Genomic DNA, 22,778 nt, shown 5'->3' with positions numbered 1-22,778 from the left:
GGCTTCATAATTACTAAATTGGTACAAAACATGCTAAATAAGGACAAAAAGAGACACTCATCATGTTATGTAATCGTAACCTCTATTGAAGGAGAAACATTTGACATGGGGCATGTGTTAGTTAGTATTCAAACCACATCAGTGCCACAGTCCTAAATAAAATGCTGAGGAGGGGTGTTTTATTTCATGGTATGACAATGGGTTACAAATGACAAGAATTTATACCACTACTCTTGTCATCCTAAAGTGCAAATGTTACAGCTTTCTTATCTTTTAGCTTCTCGAGCAATCACGTTTCTGAACATTAAAAAAAAAAAAAAAAAATGAAAAACAAATACAATATCATGGTTCAAAATACTGTAAATCCAGACGGATAAATTGTTAATAAAAAAAACTGACCACAGAACAGTATTTAACACATGGCTTTCTGACAATGGCAAGCTTTGGTGTTTATACTTGATAGAGGTACTTGATATTGGTACTATGTACATAGTGTAGGTATACTAAGTAGATAGCAGCCTTTCACATTTTAACAGGATGATTAATCATTACACTTTGTCAAACCATTTACAACAGATAAGTGTTAAATATCCAACAGGCTCTCAAATCACTGCACATTTTGTATAATATAAAACTGAGAGCACTTTCATTATAAGTTGTCATTTCTCTCATTAACATATTATATACACACTATTATATCTATGTATAAGATTAAATTTTTGGCAGAATTTTAGTCTTCATATGTAAGATGAACTATTTGAGTACCAGCAAATGTCGCTATAGCTACTGGGGGTTTTCAAGATATTCTGCCTTATGCAACGTAAACAACTCATCTGAGGCCATAAAACTCATACGTCTACCAATTGAAATTACCTTTGCATATCTGAGGAACTGATCTTATAGTCTGCATTAGACTACATAGTCCAGTCACTTTAATTGATGAGCCTCACATTTTTAAAGGGACATTTACTCAAAAATTTAAGTACAATCTGAATTGATAGCAGTATTTTACTAACAGTTCAAAATTAATTGTGCCTTTAGTCATTGTATAATGGCTATTATCATTCGTTTCTCCATCGCATTTAGTACAATCGAGCAAACCGCACAGCCGTGGAGAAAATTTAACATCTTTTATCCATCCCTAGATATAAATATCTTCCAAAATCTTTACAAAGAATCCAATGAATTTTATGTTTTACAAAATATTTTGTAACTGAAATATATTTGTTTCAATCTCGTGACAATTTTTTTTTCATTCATTCAATTAATTTATCAATTAATTAATAGGGTTCCTTCCATCAGTATTAATTAATTAATAGGTTTCCTGCCATCAGTTTTAAGTGAACCTGTTGCAGTCTTCTGACTAAATATAGAAACAGGGATGGGAGGAAACAGCATTGTATATATGCCTCCTCCCTTCCCACTCTTCATGTTTTCGATACACAACTATAAGTGCTATGAAAAAGTAATAGCTAGAGGCACATGACAAGATGATGAACCCCAAAACAAAAATGTTGATCTTTTAAGGTCATCGGTAATGCTGCTGAATATGCTATAAAGCCAGATAATTGGTCACCCATGCTCAAAATTTAACAAGCATTTTCCTGCCACTATAACAAGTAATCCACTCTGAGACATTTCATCATCTCTTTAACAATTTTCAATGTCTGGAGATCATTTGGAAAATCATAACCATTCGTGGGGCGAGCAGTTGTGAACACTTACTAGCAATTTTTAGCATGCTAAATATTTAGGACCAATACTGCATGCTGTTTGTGTTGGATTCCAAGTTTTTTTTTGGCTTGGAAGAAGCAACAATATCTGTTTTATCCACAGAAATCTCTTACTTAGATCAAGTTATATCCCATTTTATTTTATCCCATTTATATCACAATCATATCCCATTCTATATCCCATTCTATGTGCATGTTACATGCACTGCTTGGTTTGGAATGAAACCAAGGTCAAAGTTCAGCAGCACAAAGCAATGTTTCAAAGGAAAAAACAACAAACAAACTTGGAAAGTTTTCTACCCCATCTAGACTCTAACTTTTTTTTTTATAGAAATTTTGAAATACTATACAATTTTGTTCTTCTCTGTCATACTTTACAGACAACACCAAATTTAAATCAGCTGAGAGTTTCTGCAGCATAATTTTCACTCACCATCAAATATATTTGAACAAAATCTATCATGGTTTTTTCCCCAGCAAGTTTGCTGCATTAATGTCATATTAAAAGATGAAAAAAAGAAGAAAAAAGATGAAACTGGATACATTGTAATTCTCACAAAACTCTCAATTCTTCCCCCCCCCCCCACCTGCCATCCCCCAAAAAACAACAGCACTTAGCCTAGTCCTACCACACTCTCAAACCAACAGCTTCTAGCCTAGTGAGTATACTTTGAAATTTTTAATGTAATTATCTGTTGAAGTTTGTACATACATACTTTGTACAACATATTGCCCTAGCGATTGGAGTGAATCTGGTGAAAATATGAATACAGTTTTTAAATTTAGTCAAATTAACTATTTACTTCTTTTACAGACTTTTATTATTTTCAACTGAAAACAATCATACACATGGAACTTTCACCTCACCGTATAAATAAATTAATAAATATATCTTGTGACTTTTACATTTTGGTTTATTCGATCAGTAAATTCCTGAAAATTGCAACTTGAGCAATCTGACTTCAACTGATCAAATCATGAATCTCTCTCAGAAACCATTTTTTCCGTTCTTTAAGTTCCAAGATGATGTTGCCTCGTCAAGGAACCGATGATTTTATCTTGCATGACAAGACTCTTTGTTGTAAAACTTGTAAACTGTTCAGCAAAAGAACAGTCGCAAAAATGACCACAAATTCATTCGTCTATAGAAATCTTTCATACTTCCTTAGCACATGTATACATACTGTGTTAGGGTATTGATAGGCTTGTCAAGTCCTCGTATGGAACAAAACACACAACAATAGTTAACACTGAATCACACACTCTCGAGCAAGTCCATTTACGTAACATAAAGAAGTCTGAGATACATACTTCCCAATAGTAACTTCGTATCTATTCATATCCATATCTCCAATCTGAAGAAGAGCCTCTATGAATATTCATCCGATATGACGAAGAGCATCTACGAATATTCAATAAAATGCTACTTAATGAGAGCGTCTATGAATATTCATTAAAATGCTGCTTAATGAGAGCGTCTATGAATATTCATTACAATGCTGCTTAATGAGAGTGTCTATGAATATTCATTAAAATGCTAATTAATGAGGATCTGTTTACTTGTCTCCATATCACTCTTGGAATACAAAGTTAATGTTGGATCAAAATACATGCATTCAAAGTTGTTTTAAATATGATGAAATTTGTGTAATCATATAAACAAAGAGGCCTCCTTCAAAGCAATGGAGAGGCTTAACATGTTCTAAATGATGAATAAACTATGGACGAAGAAAAGACATTTACAAATTGAAATGCAATGTGTGTACACCTGAATGCTACTAAAATAAAAAATACAGAGAAAAACGATTTTCAGTATTTCAATGTATTATGTTCAAAAGAAGTAAATAGTCTCACACTTCATTGTGAATGACAATCAACTGCAGAAAAAATGTACCAGGGGGAAAGAATCCCTCCCTCAATTAAACCCACCCTCCCTCAATTAAATACAGGCGAGGATTCAAGGGTGGGGGGGGGTTGATGTGAGAGATGTACATCCACCACAAAGAATTAATATTAGTTATTAGCACAACCTTTCCTGTAGACCAAATTTAATACCTTAAATATGCCTCAGAATACAGTCTTTCAAGTCTAAATTTTTTTTTTTCTGGGGGGGGGGGGGAAGCCCTCAAATCACTCCTTACATGGCAGTTGGCTTAGACCACCCCAGAGCTAAACTTCCTCCTTGCTAAAATCCTGGACCCACTCTTTGGAGTAGTTAATGAATCCATTCAATTCTCAATGTTTTGTTTGTTGCCTGAATGCTTTACATATATGTGTGTTTGCACTTTATGGACAATCTTAGTTAAGATCATGCATAAAAAATGTCTTAAGATTTTATTATTACGGATGACAAGAATAGGAGTTATAAAACAAAGTATTTGCCGAAAATGATACTCAAATGCAGACTTTTCTCGGTATTAATGACTTCAAGGTATAGAGCGGTCACCCCAAGACTGTGATGATGCACACATGTGGAAAATAAATTCCAATATTTCCTTCAAGTGATATCAACATGTCTTCCCTTAATCCAACCCCCCCTCCAACGATCCCTCCCCCCAGCCAACCTTCTCCTCTCTTCCAAAAAAACACAATCTAAAACAACATAGATGAACAATGTTGCACTTCATCACAGAACCTATAAATCTATCACACAGAAATTGTAACATTTAAATCTTGTGAAAGTTTGAAAATATGTAGAATTTTGAAGAAAAATCACTCTTCTACAAAAAAAGGACAATATCTCCAATTTAAACAACCACTGATTACTACTTGTAAATGATAATGTTCACATTCTATTGTATTTAGTATAAACCATTTAATTGTGGGGGAGCTGTATAATCTATCATTCTTTCATGCAATATTTCACTAAACAAAGGAAACTTCCAATTTCTCGATATCTACTGGACAGAGCAATGTGCATTCTTCGCTTCCTCTTTGCTCAAATATTTGTTGAGTCATTCAAGCCTTCTGTGCCACTTCTTCCTACTGTAAATAACAACTAAATTTGAGCGACCTCTCTATAAAGGATAAATCAGTCTTTTTCTCCAATTCAAGTTTTGAGCTAATGTATATTCTCCTCCTCCATATGTTAGATAGATCATTTAAGTTAAAAGCTTGAACTTACAAGATTGAGATAACGGTAAAATGATCCTTATCAGAGTCTCATCTTACCCTCCGCAAAGTTAGCGATACAATAAAGTTGCCTCCCCCAAGTTTGAGGTAATGTAAAGGTGACTCGAACAATGTTTGAGATAACGTTGATCCACATCTTCCAAATTTAGGATGATATTAACAACCCCCTTCTATCACTACAATTAATTTAATCCCCAATCTCTCAGTTTGCTCCAAATTTGAGATTATTGTTCATCTCTATGTTCCCAGTTACCTTTCATCCCCTTCTCCGTGTATGATATTAACATATAATTCACATTTTAGTGAATCCCTCCTCACTTCCGGGACGAGAATGGGTGGGTACACACAGTTATTTAAAATCAAATCCACAAGTTTTATGTCCGTTTCCATAAGATCCCATAAGATTACCGCGCCCCTGCTGGTTACGAATCATATTGGACAGCAGTTTATCATCCATTAAGACTTTGCAGAGACAAACGATCACGACAGGCGATGTCCTCTAATGCACTTTGGTCGCGGGGAGTTGGCCTGAGCTGCGTTGTCTTCAAGCCATCAGGAGCCAGAACATGAACAGTACAGCTACCCACAGAAACACCTTCGAAAGAAACTGCTCTTCGGCGTTCTGAGGAACATTTGGCCTCGCTGTTGAAAGAAGGAAAACAGGGCAAAGAAAGTGAAGGAAAAGCTCAGCTTATCAATAATTGTATTGCAACAATTGAACATCCACAATTTATCCTTCTCTCCCCTACCCCCCACACCCCCTACCCCCCACACCCCCTACCCCCACACCCCCCTACCCCCCACACCCTCAAAAAGAGAAAAAACAGAGTGTAGACAAAATCATACATGCTTATTACCTTTTTTTCTCCCACATCAAAATATTTATTCATAGAATTGTTGGTGATACATTTCGTATAATATCAAATACTTCAGTGTTTTATTGGTTCCAGTTAATATCATTTACCCAGGTTAAGGCATGCCACTGATATCTTACTGACACCACTTCAAGTTATGAAAACAGGCTCTGTCACACTAACGTTACAAAACGAACGTTCCTATACGCGTGCAAGGATGCTGTGATGACATCACAGACCACCTGCTGTGATCCACTTCTTACAATAAGGAAGGGTTTTATCTGGTAAAATTACTTTACATTCTAAGAACCATATGTAGAGTTAAAAACAAGACAACCAGACAGAATTGTCACCTATACAGTTTAGGGTAACTTTAACTTTCATATAAGTGTCACATTGTCCCTCATCACAAAACCCCTTAATTGCAATTATTACATCAATTTCACATTTAAACAACGGGGCATGTCTTACGTGGATGTCCTCCAAACTGACCATTTCCTATGTTAAACGTTGATGCAAAGAAGCCGAAAGGAAATGCCCCGATACCAAAAGACATCTGGAAACCACCGTCACCGATACCAAAATTATGAAATGGCTGTAAGAAAGAATAAGAAAAGAATAAAATGTAAATTATATGAGCACTATGAGGCAAGATAATCTAATGATGCAATGGTATGGGCAAACAGGTGGGGTGGGGGGGGGTTCTGGGTGGGATTGCCATCCCCACCCCATCTTCTTCAGAGTCTGCTTCATCCACCCCAAGGCCACACCACCAAAATCCTTCATTTACCTCTGGCCCTTTCATATAAGTTCGGTCTAAATTTGAAAGTTTTACCCTTCCCCTACCTTTGAAATCCTGTGAATGCCACTGTAATAATGTTGGTTATAGCAACACTCCCATGATCAAACATTCATTACTCTTTCTTAATGTAACTTACCCCATGGTTCTCTGGTTTTATTCCAGCCCCCCCCCCACCGCCAAGATGGGAGTTGGCTTATGATCAGCCATTATTACTCATTGATAATTGTTACTTACCGCATGGTTCTCTGGTTTTGGTCCACCCCCCGCCCCCTCCCCGCCCCCCACCAAGATGGCTTATGATCAGCCATTTATTATTCATTGCTAATTGTTACTCACCCCATGATTCTCTGGTTCTGGTCTTTCCCCCTGAGGTCTAGGTGGTAGCTTCTCTCTATAAAGTAAAAACCAAAAATACATAAATATTGGCGCAAATAAAGCAACATGGACGCAAACCTCAACAGAACCAGACAGACTAGTTTTATGCTAAGAAATTTTGACAGTTTTTTCCCCAAAATAAAGAGAAGTGTGCAATCACCTGCTACCATGCTGCAACTTTTTTGGATTACTTTTTTCTCCATGTTGATTTCATATATATATAAGATATATGATTGGTCAAAATGAAATCGAGAAACAACTACCAAATTTGTTAAAGCAGCATTGGAAAGAACAAAATGCACCTTGATAGAAAAAACAAAGAAAACAATAGGATCTCTTCAATTCTTTAGGAAAACCCAGAAAAAACACATTCTGACTTAATAGGGGCTCATAAAATAAAAACACTGAAAAACATGTTCACATCTGGTGACTTGACCGTCTCAAACCACAAAACTGAAGTGTTTGGACATATTTGTGAAGAGAATATTTTGTGGACGGTTTCAACTATTATTCTATATCGTCATATCATACTGTAGCTACCACCCAGGCGATATAGGTGTTATAGATCTCTGCTTTGAGAAACACAAACTACCCTTTGCAGATGTCTAAAGCCGGGGGGGGGGGGGGTCTTAACTACAGTTAAAGTATATCACTTGCTGTCTGATATGTTCCACCAATTTTTTGCACCAAAAAATAGTAGTTTGGGAAACAATTTACGGGAAGAGCCAAGTTGGAAGTTTCAAAGAACCTGCAGACTATGACAAGAGTTATAACGAGACTAGCCTAGCTACCTTATTATGATTTTAGCAACTTTTTCATGTTATTACAGATATCAACAAATTATAAACAATACCTTGGATCTTGTTGATTGGTACTACCTCTACCATACAGTGGAATGACATTGTCTTTGCTAATGCCTGCTTTGCATACAGGGCAAGTCTGTCTATTGGGTCTTGTTTCTAGCCACTGGTAGAGACACGGCCAACTGAAATAAATAGATAAAGAAAAAAGATGTCCTAAAATGAAAGATCTATATATATGCAAGTTAACATTAATAGTTTGGCACCATGCTATTTTTGTTGTTTACACTTTAGAAAATCAACAAATCAACATTAGAGAAAATGTGAGTTCCTACAGACACCCAATTTTAGAACACCTCCATAAAAAGCCTTGATGTAAATTGTCTGTAATCGTTTGAAAATCAACAGAAATGGTTTATATCCCCCATCAGTGCCCAACTACTGTATATATAGTAAACCTCTCCATATATAAAGAGCCTTAAACAAGTACGTATTTTAAGAACAGAAAAATGTCAACACTCACCCAGAATCTAGTTTTGGAATATCTATCTACATGCAGAGATGACTGAACACAATAAATGCAACACTATAAAGTAAAACAGCGCTATAGATGCACTATGTACAGTCCTTACATGTACGTGATACTTCATCATCAAAATGGCCAATGAGTACACAACCAACCGATGGCTGTTCAAAATTCTTATTAAAATCAGGACTTAAAAAGGACAATTCTGAATCATTCAAAATCATACTTTTAGAGTAACAGAGCAGTTCACTACTTTTGAATGGTCTGAGAAGATTATATATATGTACATTGCCACATCTTACTTCACCACTCTCCCTGGAATGTCAGTTGGTCCTTCTTCCCATTGCCCCTGAATATATATTCTTTACTGGGTATAACAAGCAACAACATACGTGCACGTTCCTAGAAAAGTCAATTGTAGAAACATTAACATGGATCAAAGCAGATTACCATGAAATAGACCGACTCACCAGAAAAGATGGCCGCATCTACTGACTACAGCATCTTTTGCAGTGTCCAAACATATGTTACATTCAAAATGGCCATCCTGCTGGGTGGTTGTACCTGTTGCTCCTTCAACCTCTGGCTCTGTTGCAGCAGGTTCTCCATCCTTTGAATTTCGTTGTCTCACCTCTGCCTCTTTGGCACTTCTTGGACCACCAGCTCCATCTGCATCATCTGGCCTCATATGCATGTTTTGTTTTAATTGTTACTACAGTTTTTATATTTTATTTTTGTAATTTATGGCATCAGATTCTTGTCTTTTCTTTCTTAAAACAGGTCAGTCTAGCCCTTTTCTTAATGCAAATATATCCAAGACCATCTAGAGTCATCAAGGTTTGTCAGCAGTCACACATTCATGTATATAATGTAGATGGTTCAGTGGAAAATGATTTGGAAACAGGATTCACGGCACCATCCTTAACTGAAAACAACAGAGGGAAATTTCTGAAAGGATTGTGATATATGGCACAACATAAAGAACAACACAATGGTTAATGTGAATTTTGATGTTAACTTTAGAGCACTAAGTAGTATCCTTTATCCATTGACAGCCACAAGGAAACAGGCCTCGAATGTGTTTAACTACAAAACAGTGATTTATTACACTGCTCGTAGGGTAATTTGGAAATGATTGAAAGTTGAAGACGTTAGGGCTGTGAGTTTTCGTTTAAAGACCTAAACGTTTAAACGGCCGATTTTTCGTTCATTTAAACGTTTAAACGTTCGCGAATATCGCGAGAAAACGCCGAGTATAAAGGCGTGGGGTCCAGGGAGCCGCCCTAGGGCCCTGGTGGGGCGAAGACCCCGGAAAAGGAAAAGGAATTTTTTGCGTGTCTGGCGATAACAAAATTCGCAGTTGAGGATGCAAAATACTGACAACTTTTTGAATTTAAATTGTCACGAAGCTGATGAAAAATTTTAAATGACAAGTTATAGTACCTGTATTATGTTATAAAATGAAAAGAGATTTAATCTGTTTTACAATCTTTAAAAATTACAAAAAGTTAAAAAGTTAAAAAAAAGTTTAAAAAGTTACAATCTTTAAAAAGTTTAAAAACTTACAGAACCTCCGATATTATGAAACAAAAAACGTTCGGCAAAGCCCCGTTTCTAGAATGCCTAACAATGAATAGCGCGCACTAAACGTACATCAGTTTACAACTGCAGTACGGTTTAACCTAACTTAAATACTACGGTAGGATACTGTATATGTGCTCAGAATTTTCCCAGGTACCTCGCCAAACAACTGCGCGCTCATCCCCTGTCTAACACCTGTTTGTTAATATTTTTGGCACGTTTCCAAGAAACGTTTCATAGAGTATTCCCCATGATACACGAGGAACAGTTCATACACGCTGCACAAGATATCAAGCTATGGTCATCTTTATGAAAGAAAACCTTGTAATAAAATATGTTTTAGGCCACACGGCATGATTAACTAATGCTTAACATTATTTCCATGTTCTTGTAGAAAACGTCAAGTTCGCAAAATACAATTGGTTGTGTTTTTGTAGTTACGTGAGATCCGTAACAGACGAGGTGGTTAGGCTATTTGTTATACACTTAACTGTGGTAGGACATTATTTTTTCCGTATTTTTGGAAATTCTAGAAAATACTTTCTCTTCCCCCCCCCCACCCCCGCTTAACACCAGATGTGGTTTTACGGTTTATTCATAAATGGGTGTACTAGAGCCTTGTTTACATGACATTAGTTGCATTTAGCACGATTTGCCAGTTTCATGTGAATTTTTCGAAAGTGTTTTGCTTGATCTTTCGTAAAATTTGAAAGGTGTACCAACTTACTTTTTGTACACAATTGGTAATTTCTCTACTGATTTTCAGAGTTTATTTTACGATCTCCAATCGATACATTTCCTTTGATCATATATTTGAACAACTATTACCAAGTCGAGAATTCGACCCGGTATTGTCTGGTCCGAGAGTTCAACGTAATGGACAGGGATTGTAATCATTTCGATCGAACATGTATTGACTGGATTATCTGTGCCGCGAATCAGGAAGTTTTCACAAAAGGATAACAGCGTTCAAGTTTAAGCCATTCATATCGCCGGATACATCGGGGGGGGGACAAAAGTAGGATTACGTTCGCGGTTTATGATTCGACTGATCGTAAGTTGTTTTGTTATTTCGCGTAGTAGACAAAATAAACACGGGAATTAATACGCGATTTTTGCCAATAATTTAATTTTCAGTTGATATAGTTTCGTTTAAACGTTCATAAGGTTTTATTAAACGTTTAAACGATGTTTCGTTCGTTTCCACGTTTAAACGTGTAAACGGCACAGCCCTACAAGACGTTGTTGGTAATTGTCCTCATTTGACAGTTTTGATGTAACTCTACACTGAACTCATTCCAAACTTCTCAATAGAGAGGCAAAACATTATTTTTTTTCTGAGCTAAATGTTCTATCCAAGAATCATGTTATATTAGACTTTTTCATGGCAGTATGCCTTTCACATGTCAAAGCAAAACAATGCAGAATTGTGCTAAAGTCATGCCATTGCTCACTTGCAATCTTTCAGGTAATTGAGTAAGGGGGCTTGTCAATGATCAGAGAAACATATTAACATTATTGAATAATTGGGTCAGAGAATTAAATGATGAAAAATTATTTTTCAAACTTAGTTTTATGCTAAATGCCATAGTCCTGACTGCACTATTAAGATTACGGGCCCAAAATCTCATAACTTTAACCACTTGCAAAAAATGCCAAACTTATTGTTAACAATAACAGAATTACCACATATTTCACTTTCTTTATGTCTAGGCCTAGCTAATGTAGTATGTGCCGAAAATTGTTTTCTTTATCAACTAGCAAACATCAAAAATCCTCTGGCAGTTAGTTAGCCAGTAGTTTGGGGATTTGAGACACACTAAATTATGTAGAACTATTGTAGGCCTAACATTAAAGTAACCCAAGTTAGGCTAGGCCAAACACTCATCAAATAAAATAGGCAAATAAGTAATAGTAATAATTATGATAATTTTGATAGGCTTAACATAAGCCTATCCTAACTAGCCTAGGTTAGAACTAATGTCAGGCCTAGAACAGTAGAAGGGGAACTGAACTCAGCTATCTTAACGTTACGCTTACATAAGGAAAACCCTTCGTTAAAAGAATGAGAATATTTTGCATGTATGTACTTACTACATTGCATGTTTTTTGACAGTAAAAAAGCATACTTTCCTTACCATTTTCTTACAAAGTGACAGATGTTTGTAGGGTGTTTTTGACAATGACATGTTACACAATCATTCTGTAGACAACGTATCATGCATTGTGTTGGTATGCCGGTCATCCTACACTCTACGTATACAGTACAGATATGCAACATCATATGATCGTAACCAAAGATATCATGTATACATATAGCGGGGGAGTGTATCGGTGCTGAACTGGTTGATTCCCATACGCCATCTTTACGAGAGTATATTAGGAAAGATATGATATTAGAGGTTGAGTCTGTAAGTGGAAACGGAGTGTCGTGTCGGCGAGCCACCGTGACTCGATACTAAAACACGGGGTGGAGAGAGGGGGAGATAGGGAATATATAGGGAGGTAGGGGTGGGAGGGAGGGAAGGAAAGGAGCAGAGTTAAGATATGTCCTAGAAAAAAATGACACTTTGCGGCCGACGAATATTGTGCAAGTCATATACAAAATAATTTAATTCCTTTGCTCCTTTCATATATTACTATCTTACAGGGTTTTGTTTGTTTTCTTTTTTATGCTTACTGTTGTTTTATTCTTCCACTTCTCTTATTGCCTGTTTTTCAACCTGCTCTTTCTGTACACTTTCATTGCTTCCTTTATCTGTACGAACCTGCCCGTCTTAAATTTCGTTCATAATTGTTTGATTATGTTAACTACAATTCTTTTTTATTTGCCTTTGTAACTGAGAGCCTCAGGAAAAATTAGCTCCGGCTTACCGAGTCACCCTGTTTACATAAATATACTGAATTCACTGATGCCACAAAATTTGAGAGAGTATGAATATATATGGTGGTGCGGGAGGGGATGGGTGTTGCTTTTAGTTTGATATATAAATCAGTATGCCATAATGGGGCAGACTGGGGGTTTTTGACACCTATAGCTGCCGCTTTACGTTCTTTGAAGAATGTCCCCGAATGAGGAAATGTGCTTGGTGTTCTTCTATGATTGAATCAGATTGCAAGATGCCCAGAGAGTGGCCTTTGTGAGGACTGTCTGTCACTGTAGTTGCTTGTCAACAAAATTTGAGGTTTCCCAATAATTTTTATCTCAGAAAGCTCCAACTGTAACATTTTTAAAATTTATTTATCTCAAAATATTTTAAAATAATAAAATTTATTTCAGATGGTTTACAAAATGATAATACAGGCATATAATCTTTTTATTGACTTTGCTGATCGAAGTAAAATTTATGCATCTGTTAATATACTTCTTTGTTTTCATCCGGGGTTGTGAAGAAGTGCGTTCATATGTGCTGCTAGACTCAAAAATATGTCGAACCTTTCTAATTCTACAGATTGTAATATATGTGGACATGGCCTACGTACGTTGTGGTCACAGTAGACATGATACATCGTAAAACCTACAAGACACTACGTTTTGCAAAGGTTGTTTGGTTTAGGAATGTTGTTTGTTTCAAAAAAATAGTTAGAACCAGAGTTTGAAGCAAACATTATCGACTGTGTGCGACGGAGGGCGAAAACGTGTGTCAGGTTCAGTCAGAGGACCCGAAAAGTGAGTGAACTAGAATTGGCTAGTAGTACGCTTGTCAGGACATAACGAATTCATGTGTTAGACCAATGTTAGGCTAGCATGTCCTTCACTCTGTGATTCACAGTGTAATCTTACTTTTCAATAGGCTTAGGCGATAGGATTCTGCTAGATTAATACTAAGTTACTGCAGGACCTATCGCTGGATAGAGACACAGGCCTAGCAAAAATCAATGTCTGAATACTGATGTATCCATGTGTGTATATGCTGTGCTTTTGTCGCTACTCTTGAATACTAAGAATTCTAGCCTAACAACAGTAGAAGTAGGCTAGCAATTTTAAGTGAGATTTTCAATAGTGTCATCAAGACAAAACAAAACAAGAAAAAAATATGCTGTGAGTGTGACTCTTGCTCGAGGTCACTTGTAATTATTTTTTGGGTGGCTGGATATTCAATCTATTATTTTATTCTCCCCTGACTTTAATATAGCAGTATTTTTCATTCTTTTAATTCTCCTTCTTTCTGGTAAATTGAATTTGACTTTCAAGTGTAAAGACATCTGTTTGAGTTTAAGAAAGGGTAGACAGATTCTTGGTTTGCACATAACAGTGAAATTTGTTTGTTCATATTATTTTAGACATGTGACAACCAGCTCCCAGCATGAATAGTTCTCTTTCTTATGAAATCTAGTTTTCAAAGCAGCTATTTTGAGAAATGTTTTGATGCTGTTTTAAATAAATATCTCATCAATAGAGGTCATTACCTTGACTAGCTATTACAGATAGTGTAGCCAAAGAACAAAAGATTGAAGATTGAAGCAAGTTCCTTTATAATTTACACATGAACACTTCTTTGTTGGAAAAATGTAGGCAATTGCCTTGATAAATTGGAATCTTATTTTTAGTAATACTCAAGAGGCCTAGGTTTGGAAAACTTGCTGACCAAGGTCAGAAAACTGCTTTAAAAAAGCTGTTTTACTCTGGTCAGAGAGTTTGTTGATTATATCAAGTTTCCCTTTTACATCCAAACATTAAATATACCTGTGAAACTTTTTTGTTTTTCCTGTCTGTATCTAGTTGTCATTTCCACATTTTGCCTTTGTCAGTTCAAAGTAATTTACTCAAACTGTCTAATACAAGTAATTCAGCAACAAATAAAAGTTATGATTCCATTTTTTCCCTTCTTTCTTGGTTTGTCCAGATGCCTATTGAGGATGAAATCAAGCCAAAAGAAGAAAGCAAGGAAGATCTGAAACCTCACATTAAAAAGGCAGAGAATGTACCTTTAGGCCCAGCCAAGATACGCAAACAGTATACCTATGTAAGTATATGTTTTATGTATACCATTGATAAAAAATAAAACAATTAACCCACCTAGATTGTTTATTTTTAATAGAGACAAATACCCAACTATCATCTAAAGCTTAAATATGTTATCTTTGTGATGATCAGTTACCCCCCCTAAAGCTAAGAAATGTCCTGCTCTGATTAGAATATATCTTGTTTTGGAGGCATGTCTGAATGTGCTGTAAATCTGTGATGTTGTAGTGCCACTTGTGTTTTATTTTCATATTTTTCAAAGTAGAATGCTTAAAGTGTTGACACTGCGACCAATACCATCCTAAGGTTTATGTTAAGAATTTCAGTAGTTAAGTTATATACAGTATTAAATGCTGATAGTCGACTCTTTCTTATGTAGTCGATTAATCGCATAGCTCATCTCGCGATTACTCGGTTACAGTTGTGATGCCATCACTGTAATATTTATATTGCAGAAATGCAGTCAAACAAATCTATCTCCATGGTGGACTGTCTTTATTTGTTCTTTCGTGTCTTAATGTGTGGTTTCTAAATCATGATAAAACTTCTACCAAAAAGCTGTGAACAACTTTCAATCTACAGCATTTCTTAAAATCCTTCATAGTAAAGCAAAAACTTTTGAATGAATCTACTAGGCTACTACAACTACTAGCACTAATAATTTAAGCAAACGCACAAACAATGAATACAGTATATGACACATCTTGTAGCGTTGTGTGATGATTTGAATGCAAGAGTTTCTGTAGAGGGACGTTTGGTTTTGTAACGTTTGTTGGTGGGTGAACTAGATATGAAGACGATTATCAAAACCGGACAAGAATGAGAAGAAGGCGCAAAACTGATGTATGTGAAACCTAGACGGGCTGTACTCGACTCTCCTGTATTCTCTTCTTCTCTGACACGTAAAAATTGTTGCGCAGTTGGAGCACTTATCCAGCTTTTCCTATCGCACAGAATTCCTACGAATTCATTCAGAAACAAAATAGTATAACCTTCAAATGGCAGGCGTTTTGACTTGTAACAACATATCTTCCCTCTTTTTGAATAAAATTGTCCTCTCTCCATGCAACATATATATGTATCCACATCTATCTCGTCCTTTGAATACACGAGATGTCATTACATGCAAAAATTTACAAGTTGGAGAAAATATCATTCAAATGAATGATTAAAGGCAAATTGCAACTTTTCTACAAATGTGGCAAAAAAAAAAGATCAAATATGTATTGCTCATTGCGTAATATCAAACATTGATTCTTTTGATATATTACCATGACATATACATCATTCATTACATGTGATCTGTCTTTTTATTTTCTTATTTAACATTTTCATTATTAAATTATAGACATCTGATTCTTTTTGTGTGTGAGTGCATTGTCAAAATATGATATGCTATATTTGCATACACAAAATATACAAAACACAAGATATAAAAGTACATTACTTTAACTACAGTATATCCCTCGATCCCATATCGTATCAGTTTTCTAACAACTCTACCAGCCCTAGTTTGGTATAGTTTGCTATGGGCTGGGGGTACTAATAGTCTCTGCATTCGAGTTTGATATGGCAGGGGAAAGGGAATTTTGGCTGCGTCTGTGTGATAGCTCAATTCTGTAATAACATTGTCCTCTTTCGGCTTGGTAGACTGGCTAGTTGGAAAGGGGTTATCTAATATTCTGCTATGCTCATTGGAAATCTGATTTCCCTTAAAGAGTTTTAGTCGATTGTAGTGCACGATTTGAAATTTGGCCGCATTTCCACATCTTGTATAGTTAGTAATTAAGAATATCATCTCCTCTTGGCATTAATGAGACCCCCCTGGAAGGACCAATCCACTTCGGTGCCAGATTGTTCCTTTTGCTTTTGGCAGTATTTTCTAATATTCAGTAACATGTCTCCAATTTTAAAGGGTGAATATCTGCCCTTATTGTAGTAATAGTGCTTCTGTCTCGTCTTCGATCACTTGCTGAAAAGTTCTTTGAAGCTTATCTTTGCACAGTATTCTGCAGGGGGTACTGGGGTTGCAATTAGATACTGGGGGTGAGACGATTAGTGAAGCTCGTATTCTCGGTTCTCAAAGATGAAATATGGACTGTATCCTGTTGTTGCATGTCTGGATGCTTGTATGCAAACTCGCCCTGTCCAAGGTAGTAGTCCCAAGTGCCTGTGCTTCTAGTTAGGAGTTTCGCAAGCTGGTCCTTGAAGAACAAAAGGATTTTGAATAGATGCATTGACAAATTGTCTCATTAGGATTGTGTAGGTTTGAGGTGATTCTGCTGCATTTCGAAGCATTTTGTCGATTTAACGATTTTGTTTGTTTCCACTTACATTTTGTCTCTCCCTTTAACATTTACAGGAGCGGCTTTTGGCCTTCAGACACAGTCCAATTGTAAAGCAACGACCTGAATGTTTATCAAAGGAATTTTGCAGGTAAGTTTTTGGCGGTATCCTGTGGTTTGCTCGTTCAGGAAAGTGGAACGATATTCAGGCACAATTATTATCTTATAAATACTCGTAGACTAGCGCTCCAATAGAGAGTTGCGAGAGGCGGAGCAGCCTTCTTTCTTACTTTTTTAAGGATAAACGAAAACTAGGAATTTTCCTCTGATTTTTATAAGAAAACCTCAGGACAAACATTCAGCTTCCTAAAGGACACCAATGCAAGTTTAAATACTTTATACATACACCATGGCATCTTTTCTTAAGTGAAAGAAAACACATACAGAAATGAAAGGAAACAGGAACGATTCACAAGATAGGTGTCTACATTTTTACATTTCCTGCAGATGCTTGATTGCTGTTTTCTTGGTGATGTAGCGCTGGAGTTTCAGACAACAAGTAGGGGGGGAGGGGGGCGAGGCAATGTTTAAGGGCATTATAGCAATGTGGTATGGTCACTGACAGAAAATTGCAGTCATAGACAGCTACTGTTTCTAGTGACAACATTTTTAGTTAACATTAGTTTGGTGACTTTGATACAGGCTGGACAAAGCACAGCAGCAAACTTGACCAGGTTAAAACCTGTTCTACTCGAAAGAAGAAAAGAGAGATTTTATTCGTAACTAGCTTTTTCATACATGACAAGTGATCTTGTGTGGTGTGTACAATATTTCATTTGTGAAGATCCAAAGAGTTCCTAACGATGAATACCATTCTCTAAACTTTCTTCAGCTGGCTCTCTGTTTTGTTCTATTTTCAGTGAGGATGGGACATGGGACCCCGAGATATGGCATGCTTCTTTCTCCGCTAAGAAATCCAGGCCTTCATCACCGGCTGGTCTACCGGAATTGAAGCTGACTAGAAAGCCATCAGGTATAGAAAATGGAAAAGTTTTGTCACCAGTAATGAGACTTAAAACTTATCTTGTCGTCAAGTTGTCATGGGCATTAGTAGTAGTAATAATTTGTGTCCAGACATTCTGGCTTGACCATGTACTAGTCAAAATTAGTCAGATACCCTCGGTCTAACCAGGATATTGGTGTGGTTACAACCATTTAAAAACTCCCTGCCCCCATCCCTTCCCTTCCCTTTTAAAGTTTATCAAGGGTTGAATTCACACCAGAGAGTTCCCTCAAAATTAATGTAATAACCATTTTAGAAACCTTAAAAATATGTGTTATTAATTTTATGTCCACTGGCGCAAGTTTGATGAACCAAAGTAACTGAAAGTTGTTTTTCAGGAAGGGAGTCCAAGAGTAATTTGGCTTTGTATGTGTATCATATAAGTTAAACAAACAATAAAAAAAACTGACTGAGAAATTGAGAACAAAGCTTTCCTTTGCCCCTTTTCAATTGAGTTGCTGCTGCGTTGTATGAACGAGAGCACTTCATTAAATGCTTCCCCTTGTCTTTTAAATTTTGTCCCTCTCAGATGCCAAAGAGAGGATCAAACAGGAGCAAGACGGGATCATCCTCAGTCCTCAGAGGCGGAGCTTTGGTCACGGCTGCCAGATACCATTCGCTCCGCCATCAAGTTTAGCTGCCGAACGCCCGAGACCGAAAAGCCCGCTCGAGAAGGACCCGAGAGACAACCCAGAGGTCAACGGAAGGGTCATCCAAAGTCGTCGGCGAGTAATAACCAGACCGAGTCGAGAAACGTTGTTAGAGAAGGAGAGAGAGAGACGGGAACGAGAACGAGAACGAGAGAATGGCGGATTTGAAGAACGAGATCCCAAGGAACGGTACCAAAAAAGAGGCAGCTACGATCGCCAGAACAGAAGAAGTAAGAGTCATTGTTCCATATCTTATGAATCTTAATCAGGAGAAACATTCTACTAGAATGATGCTATTGGTTTGTTCTGGACAAGCAGTCTCCATGGAGGTGAAGTTGGTGGGTGGGGTGGTTGGGGGGGGAGGATGGGGTAGGTTACCTCTCTGGTTGCATTTGCTGTGGAATGCCAGTCATCATGTCAGTATCTTGTAAGAAAATTCAATTAAGATAGGCATGTAAACAACTTAATCCACTCTTGATCCTAGTCCCCTTGCATCGAGACCTTGTAACCATATAGTCATGACGATGTTACGCCAGGTGAAGTTTTGAAAGTTGAGCCGCATTGAAAGGGAATAGACACTACATGCGACCTTGTTTAATTATAAGGTTGGTTAGTGATCTGCTGTGCACAATGTATCCGATGCTTGATAGTACAGATACTACACACTATCCTTAGTTGAAAGGTTTTCACAGTTTACTGTAAACATTTGACTGACTGGTGTAATAGTTTTGAACAGAAATAGAGCCATTTGTGTGATAAATGTATATTTTTCTAAGTATTCAAGTATCCATTGGCTTTTATTACAGTATGTCTAGAATAATTTCTACATTCTCTCCATTTGTATCTCACATGCGGGTGCTATTTGTTGGTGAGATACCCTTCCGTTTGTTTTGTCGTCTTATACTCACGTAGATACCTCTAAAGATTGAGTTGTTCAGATGACATCAGTTTCCTCAGTTGACAACACATTTTGTAGTACAGATGTAACAGCACGAGTAGAATTTCTCTCTGTATGAGTATGGTTACGAGTAAAGTGCTCAGAGCATCATTACGAAAAAGTGATTTGTATAGTTCCCTCGACCTCTATTCCAAATGCCCCGAGTATGGGTACAAATTGACACGGCTGAGTACGTACTCAATATTTCAATATTCTACATTCTCTCCATTTGTATCTCACATGCGGGTGCTATTTGTTGGTGAGATACCCTTCCGTTTGTTTTGTCGTCTTATACTCACGTAGATACCTCTAAAGATTGAGTTGTTCAGATGACATCAGTTTCCTCAGTTGACAACACATTTTGTAGTACAGATGTAACAGCACGAGTAGAATTTCTCTCTGTATGAGTATGGTTACGAGTTAAGTGCTCAGAGCATCATTACAAAAAAGTGATTTGTATAGTTCCCTCGACCTCTATTCCAAATGCCCCGAGTATGGGTACAAATTGACACGGCTGAGTACGTACTCAATATTTGTGTCTAGTTGTGACTGCTTAAATGTTTTTTTCGTTTTAATTTTTCTCTAGGAAAAGACGAGCAGCCGGAATGGTTTCTGGATGCCCCGACCAATCAGTTAGAGACCATCGAACTGCACGGTTTTGGGGAAGAGCAAGAAGCCGAGAGGATTGGGGTCAATGAAAACCTCAGGAAAGAGAGAGGTCAGTGGCTTTGTTGATTGATTACTGAAGGCAGCAAACCTTGTGCAGTAGGGGGATGGTGTGGGAATGACGGGGGGGGGGTTGAGGGACAGGGGAGGGTGCTTGTGTGCTAGATTGTTCAGTGGATGGATGGATGGATGTTTAATTAATAACAATGATGGGGAGATCAAATGGAAATACAAAAGTGTATATTTTTTATTTTATAATGTTGCCAATATTGAGAAAGTTATAGCAAAAGGTTTGCAATTGCTTTATCAAGTTTTTGTTGTCATCAAATACACTTCAACATATTTTCTCTCACTCTCTCTCTCTCTTTGACAGAGGCCAAAAAGAAACAGAGGCCTAGCGAGTTGGATAATCTAGTTGCAGCTCTGGACAGAGGTGGACAACCTGCAGCAACCCCAACCTCTGGCAAGGAGTTCGACATCAATGACTTCTTCAACTTTTCAGATCCAGTACCTGTGAGCTCATTTTCTGCTTGTTCCCCCTCCCCTCCCACCCCATTTTTGGTTCCTTGCTTTAGCAAAAGGAACCTATGCAGTCAGGTTGGCGTGTGTGTGTGTGTATGTGTGTGTGTATGTGTGTGTGTGTGTGTGTCTGTGACACTTGCTTGGGTACGCTCTATCTCAATAAGGGAATGTTGGATTGGGGCCAAACTTGGACTATAGATCCGCCATATGGAGAAGGTGTGCCCTATTGTTTCTGGTGCCCGCAAAGGTCACCAAAGGTCAGTTATGGTCCAAAAACCGAAAATATTAAAACTGCAATAACTCCCAGTGCCAATGTGTGACAAGATTGATATTTCGGGACAAGTTGTGAACTGGTTAGGGGAGCATTTTCAAACTTAACGGTCATGTGATCCGAGGTCACCAAAGGTCAATTAATGATAAAAAACTAGTATTTTTGCGATAACTTGAGAACGAAATGTCCGTTAGGGTTGGGAGTTGCTTCAATGTTGTTCAATTGTCGACCCGCATCTGGGTGACCCTTGACCTCAATTTGACCTCTGGTGACCTTTACGTGTTTTTGGGGATTTTTACAGTTTTGATGCTATTTTCAGATGTCAAAGGTACCTTCTGATCATAAATGTCAATAGGTTGACCCCGTGTGACCTTTATGTGCGAAGTTATATGGGGTCAAAGTTTTTCGGTCAGAGTTAGGATGGTTGTACAGACTTGTCGTTTTGTTTTTTGGAATCAGGAGATTAAACTACATCTGAAACCAAGGTCAAAAGGTCAAAGGTCACATTAGAAAAAATGTGCTTATTTTGGGAGGAAACGAGCAAAAAAGGAAATGTTTGGTTTTGATGCTAGATTTGGATATCAAAGGTACCTTCCGATCAAAAATGTCAATTGGTTGACACCCGTGTGACCTTCGTGTGCGAAGTTATACGAGGTCAAAGTTCATTTTCAGACATTTAATGCAACAACTCCCAGTTCCAAGGTGTGACATGGTTGATATTTTTGGACAAGTTGCAAATGGTATAGGGAAATATTTTCAAACTTAACCGTCATGTGATCCGAGGTCACCAAAGGTCAATTAATGTTAAAAAACTAGTATTTTTGGGGCAGAAAATGGGCAAAGAAAAAATGTTTGAATTTGTATAGTTTGATGCTCTAATTTAGGTCTCATCAATCAAAAATGTCAATAAGTTAACCCAAGGTGACCTTTGTATGTTAAGTTATATGAGGTCAAAGTTAATTTTCAGACATTTAGTGTAATAACTCCCAGTGCCAAGGTGTTACACAGTTGATATTTTGAGACAAGTTGCAAATGGTATAGGGGAATATTTTCAAACTTAAGGGTCATGTGATCCGAGGTCACCAAAGGTCAATTAATGATAAAAAACTAGTATTTTTGCGATAACTTGAGAACAAATTGTCCGTTAGGGTTGGGAGTTGCTTCAATGTAATCCAATTGTCGACCCGCATCTGGGTGACCCTTGACCTCAATTTGACCTCTGGTGACCTTTTCGTGTTTTGTGGATTTTTACAGTTTCGATGCTATTTTCAGATGTTAAAGGTACCTTCTGATCATAAATGTCAATAGGTTGACCCCCATGTGACCTTCGTGTGCAAAGTTATATGAGGTCAAAGTTAATTTTCAGACATTTAATGCAATAACTCCCAGTTCCAAGTTGTGACAAGGTTGATATTTTTGGAGTAGTTGCAAATGGTATAGGGGAATATTTCCAAACTTAAGGGTCATGTGATCCGAGGTCACCAAAGGTCAATTAATGATAAAAAACTAGTATTTTTGCGATAACTTGAGAACAAATTGTCCGTTAGGGTTGGGAGTTGCTTCAATGTAATCCAATTGTCGACCCGCATCTGGATGACCCTTGACCTCAATTTGA

The 22,778-nt window shown here is 37.2% G+C and overlaps 2 protein-coding genes across 6 annotated transcripts in view; one reads left to right on the top strand and one right to left on the bottom strand.

Moving 5' to 3' along the window:
- Positions 1 to 60: 60 nt before the first annotated feature.
- Positions 61 to 12,095, bottom strand: LOC139980732 (E3 ubiquitin-protein ligase RNF185-like). 3 transcript variants are annotated; one of them, XM_071992603.1, is made up of 6 exons: positions 11,942 to 12,095; positions 8,693 to 9,147; positions 7,750 to 7,881; positions 6,858 to 6,912; positions 6,191 to 6,314; positions 61 to 5,507 (listed from the first exon to the last, which is right to left on the bottom strand). In XM_071992603.1, exons 2-6 carry the CDS (start codon positions 8,914 to 8,916, stop codon positions 5,410 to 5,412), a joined length of 633 nt encoding a protein of 210 aa, XP_071848704.1. In that variant the 5' UTR covers positions 8,917 to 9,147; positions 11,942 to 12,095; the 3' UTR covers positions 61 to 5,409. The 3 variants fall into 3 exon arrangements, with proteins under 3 accessions (XP_071848704.1, XP_071848706.1, XP_071848705.1); XM_071992605.1 differs by having other exon boundaries at positions 6,212 to 6,314; XM_071992604.1 differs by having other exon boundaries at positions 11,898 to 12,024.
- A 1,103-nt stretch (positions 12,096 to 13,198) lies between these two features.
- Positions 13,199 to 22,778, top strand: part of LOC139981451 (uncharacterized) — a 29,092-nt gene continuing 19,512 nt past the window's right edge. For 2 of the 3 annotated variants that reach the window (XM_071993845.1, XM_071993844.1), the window contains exons 1-7: positions 13,200 to 13,473; positions 14,651 to 14,770; positions 17,132 to 17,205; positions 17,975 to 18,087; positions 18,647 to 18,997; positions 20,291 to 20,422; positions 20,744 to 20,883. In XM_071993845.1, coding sequence (XP_071849946.1) covers positions 14,651 to 14,770; positions 17,132 to 17,205; positions 17,975 to 18,087; positions 18,647 to 18,997; positions 20,291 to 20,422; positions 20,744 to 20,883 — 930 coding nt within the window. In that variant the 5' untranslated portion in view covers positions 13,200 to 13,473. Of the gene's footprint in view, positions 13,474 to 14,650; positions 14,771 to 17,131; positions 17,206 to 17,974; positions 18,088 to 18,646; positions 18,998 to 20,290; positions 20,423 to 20,743; positions 20,884 to 22,778 lie in introns of all 3 variants that reach the window. The other variant, XM_071993846.1, reaches the window with a different exon arrangement.

This window comes from Apostichopus japonicus, chromosome 15 (assembly GCF_037975245.1).
Source record: "Apostichopus japonicus isolate 1M-3 chromosome 15, ASM3797524v1, whole genome shotgun sequence".
Lineage (NCBI taxonomy): Eukaryota > Metazoa > Echinodermata > Holothuroidea > Aspidochirotida > Stichopodidae > Apostichopus > Apostichopus japonicus.
The sequence above is the reverse complement of the archived record's forward strand: the minus strand, read 5'-3'. Positions and strand labels throughout refer to the sequence as shown.